The following is a 15845-nucleotide window of genomic DNA, read 5'->3' as shown; positions in this document are numbered from 1 at the left end:
GCAGCCTGTAGAACCCCTTACAGAAGTTCACAAAAAGCATCTCCAAAGTCATATACCCTTTACAATTTGGATGTTCTTTCTTTATTCTTCAGCAGCAGTATGATCTTCAATTAGGAGAAATAAAAAATGTAGGTTTAAATGTAGTCATTTCTCAGAATACTGTAATAGGTAAAAGCTTCATGATCCATAATGCTCTGTAGTGTTTCAGTTAGTATATATGCTCTTATAAGTATTTTTCTCTAAAATTGTATGCTTGGAAATCCTTGGAAGGTGAGATTTTGAAAAACCACCTGTTATTTCTGAAAGACCAAATGTATACCACAAGATTTGTGCTAAACAGAGGATAAGCAATGAAACTTATGAAAGATGGCGATAAGGTGTGAAGTAGACAGCTACAGAAAAAGGAAGCCTTTGCCCTGCAGCTGGCAATCATTTTAGGGTGGGAGGAGGAAATGAACAAACACATTGTGTACTCTACTCAGAATGTACCTAAATAGTTTAATGAAAAACAGGCTTGCATTTTTCAGTATCCTAATATGAGAACCATGAATTATGAAGTACTGTCGTACACAGGAAACACAGTTTAAGCTCCTTTGAGAAGTTAATGAATTCATGTTCTAATTATCTTTAAATAGAGTGGTTTCATAATTTTTCCTGGAAGTAGAGCTTTACATTAATATTTTGGTCCATCTTAAATGTAAAGTTGTATTGATGTTCAACCTTACCACAGCTCCACAAACATTATCATACATCAATTGGAACTAAACGTTACAGTGAAGATATAACAACCAGCTAACTTTGTCTTTTGATGAGGTTACAGAAGAGTCTACGCTATCAGAAATAACAACTCAGAAATAAGTCATAACAAATATGAGTGTACTTTTCAGAGAACTATTGCTAACAGTAGCAATCAACTTAGCCACAAAAAAAAAAGGACTTTCAAACCTGGAAATTGTGACTCTATATAATCTAGTAAAGGCTTATCACTACGTACTACTATTATCACGTGATATTAAATACATATGCAGAGGCCCAAGAAAAATGCTGCACTGTGTCTTGTTCAATGGTGCATACACACGAGATGGCATGTTCCTCAACCCAAATAGCTTACAGTCTCAAAAACCTCTGCAAAGATAACATACATACTTCGTAAGTGGTAAGAATGTCTCGAGTCAACCCTGCACTGGAGGATAAGTATAATCCCATAAATTAAATTAACAAAAAGAGATGTATCTTAAAACAGAGAAACAAATTATTGCATTAGGACCTGCCCTATGCTTTCATCATCCCCTTTCTAGACTTATGGCGTCAGTGGCACTCATACAAGCATTCCAAAATAAAGTGGTAGAATAAATTATGCCAGTTCAAACAGTTAAAGCTGTACATCTTTGCTAACATAACTCCTTTTGACTCAAGAATAAATGTTCAAATGAGTAGCCTGGTGAGAAGATATGAAAAATGAGGCCGCAAGGGGTAAGAGCAAGCCTCTGAGAGCAAATATAGGGCAGCAGCCTTCACATCCTGCACAGCCAGATCTAAAAGAGTAACTGTATACAATCCGAGTTTAATACAGCTACTACTAAAAAAAAAAATCAGTGGAGCTACTCAAATGAACAATGTGTTGCATATTTTAGTCCCAGCTTCAGGGCTAGCTGAAGACGAGATGCAGCTGGGACTAAATCCAGCTACCAGTGAGTCAACTACAGCCCCTAGACAGACTTGAGTGAGACTCGCCTGTTTCAGTGAGCAAGTGGAGCCTGCCAGACACTTTCCCAGCACACTTAGCACCTGCTAGCAGGATGGGGTGTTTCCACTAAACAGATGAGCAGTTTCTACAAACAGTCATGAAACAGGTTTGCTTTATAAATATGTGAACTGTGAAAGCATCCCCATAGTATCCAAGCTTTAAGCAAAATATCATGCCACAGGTTTACATGTACACAAAAACAAAAAAAGAAAAAAAAAAAAAAAAAGAAAAGAAAGAAAGAAAGAAACTCTGATGCTGAGCTATAATTGGAATCAGACCATGCTATGAGTCACTAAGTGGTGCAGAATCCACTGGAAAGCAGAAAGAACACTGGAAGGAAGACAAAGTTCAGGACATCAGAGTGTTTTTGCCTTGTTAAAGCAATCATAAGAAGATTAAGGAAGGCACTCAGAACATTACTGAAAGCTTTTGCATTTCTATAGCAGTACAGAACTCACTTATTTTATCAAATATTACAGTTTTTACACTATTTTCTGTCACTATTCTTCCAGCTTCTCTGTTGACTGTATATGTTATTATGAATCCATTCACCTCACTCTCTACCAAGCTCAGCATAAAGATCTCATGATGCTAAGTCTGAAACAACCACTTCAGATTCTCCAACTGACCAATAAATAAAGTGCAAGATTTTACAGGGAGCTGCAATCTCATGTGCATTATCTGCATCCATATAGACAGAACATCTAGAGAAAATAGTCCTGAAGCTCATTCTGCTCATTTTTTCTTGAAAGGCTTCCTGTTTTCCAGATGTTTTCATCATTTTAACAAATTATTTGTATTTTGTTTTCTCTCTATTCAACTCTTTTTATGCTAGTCTATTCATTAATGTGCAAGACCAATCTCCTCTCTCTTTTGTGGATTACTGAAATCCATTTATATAAAGGCTGGGATTTAAAACAGCAGGCTAGCTTATAAAGCTACCAACATATGTCCAATGGTACTGCCTGCGCATGTGGATGCATCCTAGATTTCAAACTCTCAATCTCTCAACACACCATTTGCACAAAATCCTTCGTGCTTTTATTCTAAGCTTTGATAGCAAGCTTGCAATTGCTTTGTTCAATTTTAAGTTGCACTTTCTAGCTGCTGTAAATGAGAACATGTAGCTGCCACAACTATTTTATTGTGTGTTTTTTTCTTTCTTAGATAGTGACTTTCTTTGAAAGTGACTTTGTGCTTGCACTTCCCATCTGTTGAAATGGTGGTATTTGAGATTGAGGAACTGTATTTGGACATTTCCTGTATTTAAAATGACCAACTGAATTTACCTACACTTTTTCCTTGGGCATCTGTGAACTGTAACAGATGATCTATAATAAGCTTTTATTTTTTTTTTATTATCATTAACAAAAAAAGGAAATACTTTAGTGGGAGTAGAGAGAACTGTGTGATACTGAACTCACTACCCCCATCCTTTTTCCGATCCTGAAGCAGAGCTTTGTACATTCCAAGTATTGACTTTGAAGATCTAGTTTGAACAGAGTTGCCATCTCCAGGAGAAAAGAAACTCTCCAATCCCAGCTTTTCATGAACTAAGCTGAGTGCCTCTTAGAAAGTGCACTCTTTTGCTGGTGATATACACACACAGCTTGTTTACACATTCCAATACATCTTTGTCACCTTTGCCATCAAGGAAGTACTCTCTCAATTCCTCTCAGATCAAGATTATATTTTCAAAAGTATCACAGTAGCAGAGAAACTCCAGTGTAAGCTTCCAAAGATAGTTGTAAGTTATGGACAGATAACCTTTCCTAGACACTCTAAACCATTCTCTCATTTCTTGGATTTAAGGTGTCCATGGTCTCCCATATGAGATGCTTCTATGTTAGCAGTTGAACATTCTTTATAAGCTAGATTATTTTGAACTAAATGGGTCAAATAAAGTCTTGTGAACAGCTTTACTAGCAGGTCTGAAGGGGCAGTCACCTCTAGAACAGCAACATAAGCAGCTGAGGCATAACTTGGACTGTTACAGTGAGATGTGGATTACTGTCTAAAGTAAAATTTTCAGGTATTTCCAATGAACAAACAGCTGTTCAGATAAAGTGTTTTGACTTCTGGATGTAGGAATGGAATGTTCCAATGTTTCTGGAATGGAATTGGAATTAAAAAGACAAATATTTAACTAATAGCTCTTTTCAGAGGGGTCTTCTTACTTCATCAGGGGTTTCTGATAGTCTCTGCATGCTCAGCAGATAGGTGAAGTAATTTATAGTCACAGAGATTAGATAGATGGAGTAATTTAGAAGTACAAAGACAGCATCTCCTATCTATCCACCTATCTAGAATACCTCTGAGCCTTGAGTCAAAGATAAGCTAGACATCCCACTCCTAAACACTGTGACAAGGATATCAATAGGCTCATTATATTGAAAGACTACTAATTTTTGTTGCAGGATGGACAAGACCTGAGTGATAGAGAATTTAGGAGGAGAAGTTAAATAATTAGCAATATATATGTTTAGATAGCAACAATTTATGTTTAGCCAGTATCCATACGTTAAGTGTAGGGAACCTGAAGTACTCAGCAAGATAAGCATTGGGCAATAGAGCATAAAAGATGTAACACTCTCTCTCTCAGGTGCACTCCTGCTTGCAGGATGCTCACCATTCCAATTGTGAGTAAAATCTGCTTTTATCAGAGATACCATCCTGATAAATTATTTGGATATTTCCAACATGGGCAGCTGTACTCAACAGTATTAGCCCACAGCCTTATTCTTCAGTTACATGAGTAACTAAACGGAAATCAGCCACCTCCTTCCCAGCCTCTGTGCTCATATTTCCTTTCCACAGATACAAAAGAGAAAGCGAGGAGGAGTTGTGATAACCTAGTTTCTAATCAAACTTACAGGCAGACAAAAGGCAGGGCATACCAGAAGTTAGTAAATCTAAGTTTCAGAGTCAAGGAACGTCAAAGACATTCTGTGCCTACAGAAGAGACTCCTGCCAATTCATTTTATGCAGCAGTTTGGGAAGATGATTTAGCTTTGCCAGTGAAGAAAAGGTTATGAGGCTGAGCCTCTTCTTGCCTAATCAACCTCTTTTATATGGAAATTTACCCACGGGTCATTCCTGAAGCTTTGTCTTTTTCTCTTCTCTCTCTCTCCTGTTTTGTTGTTGTTTTTAATAAATAAAGACTGCTGCCAAGCTATCTTTAATTCTGTGAGAATCGCAGATAACATTCTTCCTAGAGAAAAAGATCTAAAGTTTACCATGGCGTAGAGTTTGAACTATGAACAAAATATCCTTATAAGCTACATACCAAGTCATTACACAGCTATATGTTTTACACTAGAGTGAGAAGCTAGCAAGTTTGGGAGGCTTAGTGCCAACACTAAATAAATAATTTAAAAAAAACCCCATACTTACCAAACCAAGCCTGTTGTTCCCCTTGGACTTCTATAGCCAAACCAAAGTCTGCCAGTTTTACTGCTGCTCCCTTGGATTTGCTAGCTAAAAGTAAGTTCTCAGGCTTCATTTGGAAAGAGAAAAAAAATTGAGATTAAAAAATAAGTAAACATAATTTAGACAGCTTTTTCCCCTTTTTTTGTTGTTTTTGTTTTGTTAAGGTGGTCTGGAAAAGAAGAAATACTTTAGAGAAGTGAAAAAGAAAGAAAAAACACCATGCATTTTCTCTATAAAAGTTAAAACTGTACTTTCCACTCTTCGGAAGAATCACTAGGTCTGTAAGCTACCATCATGATCCCATATGACAGCAAGACTGAAAAGTGCAAATCTTCTGGAGAAGTACATAAGCTAGAACTGCCACACAGCATTGTGATTACTGTTTGTTTGATAGGACAATTCAGAGAGCCCTAAGAACTCACTGCTTGGAAAAAGCAGCTGAAAAGCCCCAAAGCCCACATACCCTTTGATTCGCAGTCTGTCCTGCACAGTTAGTAGGATTTGGCATTTCTAACCACAGACTGTATGTTTTGCATGATAACAACAGCAGCAGCCATTTTCACATTCGTATTTAGAGGGCAGGTGTATCTGCAGCGCAAATCTTTCTACAATAAAACAGCACACCCACATTTCTGCTTGCCGAGAACCTACTGCAAATAACAATTTAAGTCTGGGAAAGTTCCCACTTAGCTTTTTTAGGGCATGCTGGACACATCTGAAATCAAAGGCTTCACTATACCTACACAGTTAAAAGTAGAGATTTGATAACAGCGGTGTCATTCTAACCTTCATGAAGTATCCTTTGAATGTCAGTTAGCAAGTACATAGAATGTTAATCATCCAAAGATAACTTCATTCTAGGAACCCTAAAATTTTTTTACCTTACAAAATACTGAAGAATTCTACAGAACATTTCAGAAAACTGACTACTATTTTGTTTTCTTGACACTTCTTTTTTCTCTATATCTATTATTATTATTATTATTTTTAATCAGCACTTCTTTAAGCAACGCCACAATGCTTATCATTTAATCACACTAATTTAAACATATAGTCATGCACGTTCTTGCAGGTTCTCTTGTCACAGTGAGAGAAGTTTACAGTAACTATTTCCCAAAGCAATGGATGATCCTTTGTGGTTATGATCTTCAGCAGTCCAAAAGCAGTGAAATGTCTCATTCTCTTGGTTGAAAGAGAACTACTGATCTACCAAGCCCTTATAAGTTGGAACATAAGGTTCCATTTGAAATAGTAGTTTTGTGTTCTTTGTTGTTCATTATTTATTTATTCCACCACACACTTTTATCTGCAAAAGTGCTCTACAAGAAACACCACCATCATGGGTGAATATTTTTCAACAGAAGATGAAGCAGATTTACTCGTATGCCACAGACAACAGCCTTTTGAGGAATGTTGTGTGGGACTATACCCCTCAACAACACACAGCTGTCACTTCTGGATGATGAGAGGCATACCAGAAAATTATCATGCATGAACTTGGAATGACTGCAAGAACTTGGAAAATGTTAACAGCCCGGTCTGGGCCATTCAGGACCCTGGATGCAATAATGTCACCCCATGTTACTAGGACTGGCTGCAGTCAAGTATGCAGAACAGCAGTGCTAACTACTGAAATTACTTACAAATAAATTAACATGATTTATGCCTTATTTTTTCAAAGGATTTTATTCAAAGAGATCAAGTACTATTTCTCTGCGTATTTTTCCTGGAATACAATTAGAGTTGAGTTGTTATGGTACTGTTGCCATTTTTTAGAAACTTTAACTTCCACAGGGAATGCAAGTGGGTAGAAATCACAAAGTTTAATAAAAGCAGCTAATTGCCAAGAACTGAAATTCCTTCATGGAAGTGCATTTTTACCATCTGCTAAAGACAGACTTCCACTAGGAGGTCAGTTTATTCCAGACATAGGATCCACCACTACTCTGACTTACACAAGAGAAAGTAGCAACAAGCAATGTAGCAGTTGTGAGAGGCTGCAAACGCTTCACTCTTTTGCCACCATGTTCTACTTAAGGATGATTAAATGAAATCAATTGCTCAACTGTTTGAATCTCCTTTATCACTGCCCTCATCACACACCCCCACATGCAACATCAAGCAGTTTAAGGATCCATGCCAAGCCATAACCATCTTCTATGTGTGTTGTTGCTCTGCTCACAGGTCTCTGCATCTTCTTTTCTGCACAGGGAGTTCTGCTGGGATTTTACCACAGTCTTTCATTTGACTTTTTTTTTTTTTTCATTTTGCCAGAAAGGAGCAAGTGAAGAAAGAATGCTCACTCTTTCATGAAGTTTTCACTTTCAGAAAAGAAGCTGGGTACTGCAGTTTGGCAGGAACACTTTTTCCTCATAATGTTTCCAGTTCATCCTGTATTTGCCAGAATCAGAAATCCACACATTTTGCCACAGTGAACAGCTGGATTTAATGCATAACTGAAGAAATACATATTTCATGGAAGTGTATGAAGGGCTCTAGAAAGCATTCCTTACTGTAGCCTTGTAAACTGACTTTTAGGCTATAATCTACTTCTTTTATTCCTTTTAATGCTAAAAGCATCAAATGATGTGTGCTGTGAGGACAGGAAACCGTTGGAGCTGCTGGACAAAATTACATTTTCTCATTTAAACTTGTTCCATGTTCCATGTTATCCTGCCAACCAAGAGCTAAAGCCTGGGTAAGGACCTGCCCATGTTGTACAACTGTGACCTGGGGAGATCCACAAGTGCAAAACAGACTGAAGATTTAGTGTCTCTCCAAAATTTATTATTCTCTAAGCTTTCAGAGCATAATGTTTTATGGTCACAGATGACACAGACCTTTCCAAATTCAAACAATAACTGTAACAGTTATTTACTGGGAATTAGAAGGATGGCAATATATAAGACAGCATTCTGAGTCCAAAATTATTATTTATGATAACTACCAGAACTCTCCTATCCTGGGAGGAAACTCCTACTCCATGTAACTCATATGGGAAGAAAAATAAGTGACAGGTAAGCCACGCAAGAAAGAATTAGTGTGTTCCACTGCCTTAGCCCACATGCCATTTTTCTTCTGTAAAAAATCTTCTATTTCAGATGGTATGCTTCCACCTGCTTCCAAATTGAAATCTTCTTTTCCTTGATATCTTGAAGCCCCAGCATCCAAACCGAGATCTCCTCCTTTTCCACAAGGCTGGTTTCCTACTAGCTCTGAGAGACTTGTCACTGACTTTCCCAGTAAAAGAAAACAATCTTCAATGGTTTCTTTCCATGCCAATCTGTTTTAAATGCAGGAAACAACACTCTCCAGCCATTTGAAAATGTACATAGCTAAGAAAGAGGTAACACTCAGTGCAGGAGTTTTCTTTCAAAGGCTACTATTCCAATGCTAAGTAAATATTCATCAGGTAGGACCGTCACGGTGGAAATGCCGTAAAATTTCCAGCTTTCTAGAGACGTTCTATAGCACACACATCCGGAGGAGAGACATTTCTGTGCCAGCAGTCTCACAGCAGCTGGCCTTTTCTCACTAACGTGTGTGAAGTGCAAACTGACAGTGTCCACTTTATGTTGATGAGAGACAGCTCTGGATGCCCCAAAAGCTCTGAAAGACTGTGTATTCACTACATATGTCAAATGCTTGGAAAGTAACTACTGTTTTCCCTGGTACTGAGCAGAGGATGGTGGACTTGGATGTCCAAGTTCCCGGGGCTCAGCTAGGTATTAGCTTGTGACAGGCAAGCCACTGCGGATTTCCTCCAGCGAGCGCTAGAGGCTCAGTGAAACAATGAAAGTAAAAAGGAAAAGGTTTAAATTTCCAGATCTCGCGGCTGTGAGTTAGTTCGCTGTTCTCCGCTGCCTCACGGCGCACGCCGCCGGGCAGAGGCTCCGGCTGGGGAGGGCTAGGCGGGGCAGCAGCACTCACCTTGAGGTCGCGATGGACTACGCCCATCTGATGGCAGTGGAGCACAGCCTCCAGGATCTGCTGAATGCAATGACTGCATGCAAACACCAGGGGCGCGTGTTAGTTAAAGCGTGCACCGGCCGCCCGCACGCCCGCAGCCAGGCGTCGGGGCGGCGACGAGGGGCAAGCAGCGCGGGGCCGTGCGGGCCGGGCAGGGGGCGCCGCTCTCCCCCACCGTTCCGTTCCGCACCGCTCGGCTCCGCGCGTACCGCCCCGCGCCGCCCGCCGCTCAGAGCACGACGGCCTCAGGCTCCGCCGCGGCGGCACTGGGCCGACCTCCGAGACGTGCCTCCCTTGGCTCGCTCTGCTTTCTTTGGACTTTTTAAATTTCAGGTTTCCTGTTCAAAAGCAATGTTTTCGCAAAAGCGCGTGGATTTGGCCAATTTGGTGAGATCACAGCAAAGATTGGAGCTCGTCTGTACATTTTCCTGTTCATTTACTAAGGCCTTACAAATAGCAGCTGCTGAGATAGAAACCGTTGGAGGCCAGGTGTTTTAGGTAAATCATTAACTTCTCTCTGTCCAATTTTGCCAGCAATTAGCATCACTTGCCTGAGGGTTCGTCATACTCTAAAGCAGCAGTGTGCGACCGGCTGTTCTGCCACTGCAACCCCGGGCTCAGCGCAGTGTCGTGTCAATCTGCAAGCTGACATACATCACAGCCAACGTTCACCTCCATGGGCGTGCACAGCGATACACGGACAGCCTCAATAAAGTACCAGACACGTTTGACAGCATAGGACAAATCCAGAGCCGTGGGAAGAGACAGGTTTTTGGCAACCATTCCCCCTTGTGCCATGATGTATATTAGGCCTGTAGACTTGCAAACTGGAAAGAGGCATCATGCATTATTTGTCGGTCTAGCTGTTTGGAGTGAGTAGGATAGGCAAGGGAACATTGCAGCCAACCCACCCCCTGCCCCTGCCCAGCAGAAAGAAACAAAACTCTTTATCCATTTGATGGGCACCAGATACTGACCTTCAGGTCTCTGTGAACTATGCCATTTAGATGACAATGATTAACACTTTCTAGAATCTGCTGTATACAATGACTGCAAAGATACAAGGGCAGAATGGAAGGGAGAACATTTTAAAGGCACATAATCACATTAAATACAAAATAAAACTAAACTTAAAAAATTATAAAGAACGAAAACAGTTTTACATCTCCTGACAAATCTTGATTGTACACTGAACTGGAGCAAAACAATGCTAAAAACTGAGATATTTCTAGCTCTAAAACATTAAAAAAAAAAAAAAAAAAAAGAAGAAGAAGAAAAGAAAGCAAAAAAAACCAAACAAACCAAAACAAACAAACAAACAAGAAAACAACAGCAAAAAACAAAAACAACAACCACAAGAACAAAGTCAAAAGGACCAAACCAAAAAAGACACTTGACATGGAACATAAAACACCTGTTAGAATTACAGAATCATTAGATTGTATTTTCATTCAGCAGTATGGAAACTTTCTCCAGCTTCCAAAAACTGCTACTAGAAAAACAAACTAGAGACAATAAATTATTTGGTGATATCTCTTATATTTGTTGAACATTTTCACAATGAAGTTAACGTTACACAAGTGCTGAAGCAAGAATACATTCAAAAAATGAAATGAAAAACAAAATGAAACAAAAAGTCAAAATTGAGGGAAAGCAAGGCATTTCTCATTGTGAATCTAATGGTTTCTTAAAAACTATTATCAGAATAAATAGCTAAGTCATTCTAAAAGGTGGCATGCATTTTCATTTTAAATTTTTTTTAATTGTCAAGCAATAGTTTAGTAAAGAGTCGCTCATGAAATGGAAATCCACATTAAAAATGGAGACAGGCATTTTGTTTTGGCTATTTAAACAAAAAAGCACCTATTTTTTCATGTCCAGGTTTGCAAGTTTTGGCCAGCGTACAATGCCAAAAAGCACAACTAATATATTCATCTTTTACAGCACTGCAACTTTTTAAGATGTTTTTCAGCACTACAAGAGCTCATGAATTTTGTTTTTTTTAAGACATCCTTGTGGCAGAAATCAGTGACTGTAAGAAATAAACTGTAGTAATGGGCCAGAGATTTGATTTGGTTCATCCAAAATGTTTTGGCCATGGAATTCAGAAGGAATGGTCATAAATCAGTAACTGGAGTCCAAACCTGAAAACCATTTCTCATGCAAATAGCTCACAACTTGCTGAACTAGATTGCTCATATGAGTAAAGACTACTTGCATGAGTAAGGGCTTGCAGGAGCAGACCAATATTAAAATCCTAGGATATGTATCTAAAAAGTCCATTAACTATTTCTAAGGCATACACACACTCACAGACATACAGGCACATATGCACTATATATATAAATATATATATATACACACAAGTATATATATATATATATATATATATAAATATATAAAAATAAAGATACAAAATTAATAGAAATTTCATTCATTTGATCAAGTTTTACTGAATATATAAATGCATATATATATATCTCCAATATATACATAAGCACAGCCCTTCCAATATGCAATAACTCTAGAACAGAAAAAAATCACTGCAGTTTTCACTTTCAAATCACAATTATCTTAAAACACACAATGGCACCATATAATGGTCTTTGGCATCAATATTATAAACTTTGCCTGAATCTCAGCAGGCAAAAATCACCAAAATTTTCTTGAAACATAGCTCTTCTTCTTCCACCCAAGTAAACTACTAATCCTGTTTGCTCTTCTACTCTATGTTCTGCTATATTTTGTTCTACATTTAAATGTTTACAATACTGATGTTTCTTACCATTCCCCCAGAAATTAGTCAGAGTATTGAACAGGGGAAGCTTCCTAATATTCTGCCTAACTTCTTGTTTGTTCATTATTACTATTATTATTATTAGGGACACTTAATGTTTTCCAGTTATCTACTAATTCCAAATATAAAGAAATCTAACTGTGCCTATTTAACTGTGCAAAATGTATATCAGTGGTGGTGTGTGGCTATGAAAGCAGAAAACTATGATGATTCTTCAAATTTAGTCTGAATTAGATTTTCTGTATAAAATTTAGTTGTAGGACATTTCTTCCTTTAAAAAAAAAGCAACTGACCACAAAGTTTGAAATTCATTATTGCATAGAAATATTTAAGATTCATTATTGTATGAGGGCAACTAGATTCTGAGATGGAAAAATAGCCTGATGTTTTATGCCAGCATGCAAATTATGATAATCTGCCATTTATTCAAGTTTTTCAACAAGCACTTGCAGCAAATTACTAGAGATTTCAAATCTGAGCTCAGACAATGAGATACACAGTATAATTGCTTATTGATGAAACACAACAAAAAAAAAGTTTAAATATGAAAAGCAAATTAGGACTTCTGAACCTAGAAAAAAAACGATATTTAATGTAGTATTCTTTTAAGACCAACATATATTCAAATTTTAATCAGCAAATATAAGAGCCATCAGATTGCTGAAATATTATGTCCAGTTTGCAGAAGGGAAAACTGGATAATGCTTTTAATCCAAATCACTAGTTTCCAAAGATTTATCAAACTGAGATTTAATTTGAGCTTTTGCAGGCCAGCAGACATCAAATCTTGTGTGATCATCACCACACAGTCTTGAGCTCAAGACCCCAAACTGCCTCTTCCCAGGTGTAAGAGAACTCTAGGAGAAATCCAAGAGTCTCACAGACTCTGCTAGTCTAACTGATGCCAAACACCATGAGATATTTAAGTACCTATACTTGTACTGGTACATTAAAGACAACATCAGAAAAACACATTACTTACCTGGCATCTGCTTCACTGTAATACTCTCTTGCAACTATATCTTCAAACAATTCACCTCCAGTGACTCTGTTAGAAAAAGTAAGACAGGAAAGGGGATTTCAGAAGAGAAGACATATCTTAAACGTAGCTTGATAGAGAGAAGTCAGAAAGGAATAACTGAAATATTTGTACAGAAATGAAAGAGATTTTGACCTGCAAAGTGAAGGGACTAAATTGGTAGGTTGGACAAATTACATGATTACATCAGCAGCAGTGGAAGAGCAATCATAACTGGAAAATAAAAGCAAAGAGCAGCAATTATTTGGAATATATCAGTTAAGTGTATCAAAAGCAAGCAGTAAAACTATGTGAATATAGGGGAACTGTCCAGAAGACAAGATTGTGGCTTAAGTTCAGAACAGCCCAGGATAAGCTGAGAACTGCAACGTAAATTAGACATAAGAAAGGATACAATAATACTAAAAAGGGAAGTATAGATTGAAACAGAACAGAGGTTTTACACATGTACCAGATCAGTTTGGCTTTTGTACTTTGTTAGAAAAAGAATTTCTGAGCTGGAGGGGAAAGTGTCAAAAGTAGTAGTGTACTATACAGTGTAATAATCAGTTAATTGGCATTTCTTTCCATAAAATATTTTCAGTTGTCTTTTGTCTTTGTCAAGAATGCTTTAGTGAAATTGCCACTTAAAGTAAGTTAGTTAGAGGCATTAGTAGTGCAAAAGAAGTATATGAGATAGAGAATTAGTAACGGAGGGAACTGTGCGTGCTTATGTATTCAGGATTTCACTGTATAACCAATAGCTTAATACTAGGACGTGGCTAAAAAGAAAAAAAACACGTGTTGTTACAAATGAAAGATGACAGCCCAGAATGAGTCACTAGCAGGATGCTGCTTAGAATGCATTTAAAGTAGGGTAACAGCTATCCCTACAAACAACAGTAAAACCTTTCCTCATATATCATACACAGTTCTGCCATGTTCAGAAATGAGAATTAAAACAGCAATGAGTGGAAAATTGCTAATAGGCTATCCATTCACTTACTCATCCTGCCAAAGGAAAGTCAGCTAAGCTTGGCAAAAAAATATTTTAAAAGACTAAAAATGAATAATAAAAACAAAAAGCATAAACCATTCTCTCTATAAAAGCTAGTTATAAGGAGCAGTATTGGTACAACACTAAGTAAGCACATTGTATCTGAATAAATACAAGCTTGAAATCAGGAGAGGTTTAGTAGCAATTGGTGAACTGGCATAATGAAAATGGTTTAGTTAAAGTAGAAGAGACAGCTGCTCTGTTTTTAAGATGAAGATTTATGAGCTTTGAAATAAAATCATACATTTGTCTGCCTGTGTTAACTGGACTCAGAAACAGGAAGACCTTTCCAGTACTATACTCTTACTCCAGGGGTCATCCTCTTCTCTCAGGTAACTAGTGATAGGACAAGAGGTATTGCTTTTAAGTTGCACCAGGGGAGGTTCAGGCTGGATATTAAGAAAAAGTTCTTCTCTGAAAGAGTGGCGAAGTATTGGAACAGGCTGTCCAGACAAGTGGTGGAGTCACCATCCCCAGAGGCATTCAAGAAAAGGGATGTGGTTTAGTGGGCAAAGTGGTGATGGGTTGATGGTTGGGCTAGATGATCTTAGTCTTTTCTAACCTTAATGATTCTATGATTTTTCTTTTATAGAATGCACTGGAATGCTTTCACAGATAAATGCAAATCTTTGTATACTTAAGGTGTTATGCTGAACTGTTGAAAACCAATGCAAACCCTGCAAATGCACAAAGTGGAGTACCCTCGTGCATAGCCTAAACAAAGCACCTCTGAGCAGAATGCATGAGTCAATCTGATTCATGCTTTCCAAAACTTTGATCCTACTGATAGGCCAACATCGGTAGTTCCTACGTGGATGATCAGTGTTTGTATTTCATGCCTATTTATGAATGTAGTGAACTTTCATATAGCAGCACATTGTTACCTCAGAATGAAGGTCCAAAGTCAAAAGCTAGAGTAGGCTATGAGATATTTAAAGATTAAAATGCTTAAAAATCTAAACAACAATGAATGTCTTTATTGAATACAATTAAGTCTAATATAATTAGGAAATTAAAAGTAAGTAAATTTGGAATCTTCAGAAACAAAGCATTCATTTGCAACTTGATATACTAACAGTTCCTCTTAGATCTGCTACTTAGATGATGACAAAAGGCACTCACTCAACCAGTAACACAATCTCTTTCTTTGAGAAAGCCAGTTAAAAACTTGTTTTTGTGTTTCCATTTACATTTGAGTTACATCATCCTTTTTTTGAGTTCACAACTTATTGACTTTGGAAGATAATCACTTCCAGGTAACTATGCTATTTTGTGCAAAAGTCTACAATAAAATCTGGAAGAGATAAAACAGAAGGTTCTCTAATTCAAACTCTCTTTCCTTTGCCTTCTACCTTCCCAAAACGCTTTGGTTGCTCTAACACAAAATGCTTAATTGATGCATATTTTGACAGTCTTCGATATCTCTGTTCTGCATATATGTTTCTCTACCACAGTTCTGGTAAACAATAATAATTCTCACTTTGTGATGTATGCAAAAACAAAGGATTCTTTGATGTTATTCTTCCCTAAAACAGTCATTTTTGATCCAAGCCAAAAAAGAAAAGCAAAAGCTTTTGTCATCAAAGCAAGTTTGAGTTGGATAGAACACCAAACTGATGCTTCTTGAGAGCGCTAAACACTCTTATTTGCTGACACAAAACATTTGCTTGGCATTCATAACCATTATTAAAAGATGAAAAAAATGAAAGCAAGAACAAAGGAGGGGAATTCAACTGACAAGAAAACAAGTAGTCATGCTATCACTGCTGTCATACATTAAGAGTAATTCTCAGAAGATAGCTAAATGGCTATAACAAAGGTAGGTAGT

At 37.6% G+C, this 15845-nt stretch overlaps 1 protein-coding gene across 21 annotated transcripts in view; it reads right to left on the bottom strand.

Moving 5' to 3' along the window:
- Nucleotides 1-15845, bottom strand: part of CAMK2D (calcium/calmodulin dependent protein kinase II delta) — a 162942-nt gene that overhangs the window by 46682 nt on the left and 100415 nt on the right. For 11 of the 21 annotated variants that reach the window (XM_048943332.1, XM_048943329.1, XM_048943344.1 and 8 more), the window contains exons 5-7: nucleotides 12925-12990; nucleotides 10123-10195; nucleotides 5141-5243 (exon numbers count right to left, since the gene is read on the bottom strand). In XM_048943332.1, the coding sequence (XP_048799289.1) occupies nucleotides 5141-5243; nucleotides 10123-10195; nucleotides 12925-12990 (242 nt within the window). Of the gene's footprint in view, nucleotides 1-5140; nucleotides 5244-9106; nucleotides 9180-10122; nucleotides 10196-12924; nucleotides 12991-15845 lie in introns of all 21 variants that reach the window. The other 10 variants (XM_048943336.1, XM_048943330.1, XM_048943331.1 and 7 more) reach the window with 1 other exon arrangement.

This window comes from Lagopus muta, chromosome 4 (assembly GCF_023343835.1).
Source record: "Lagopus muta isolate bLagMut1 chromosome 4, bLagMut1 primary, whole genome shotgun sequence".
In the NCBI taxonomy this organism is placed as follows: domain Eukaryota; kingdom Metazoa; phylum Chordata; class Aves; order Galliformes; family Phasianidae; genus Lagopus; species Lagopus muta.
Note: the sequence above shows the minus strand (reverse complement) of the source record. Positions and strands in the feature narration are given on the sequence as shown.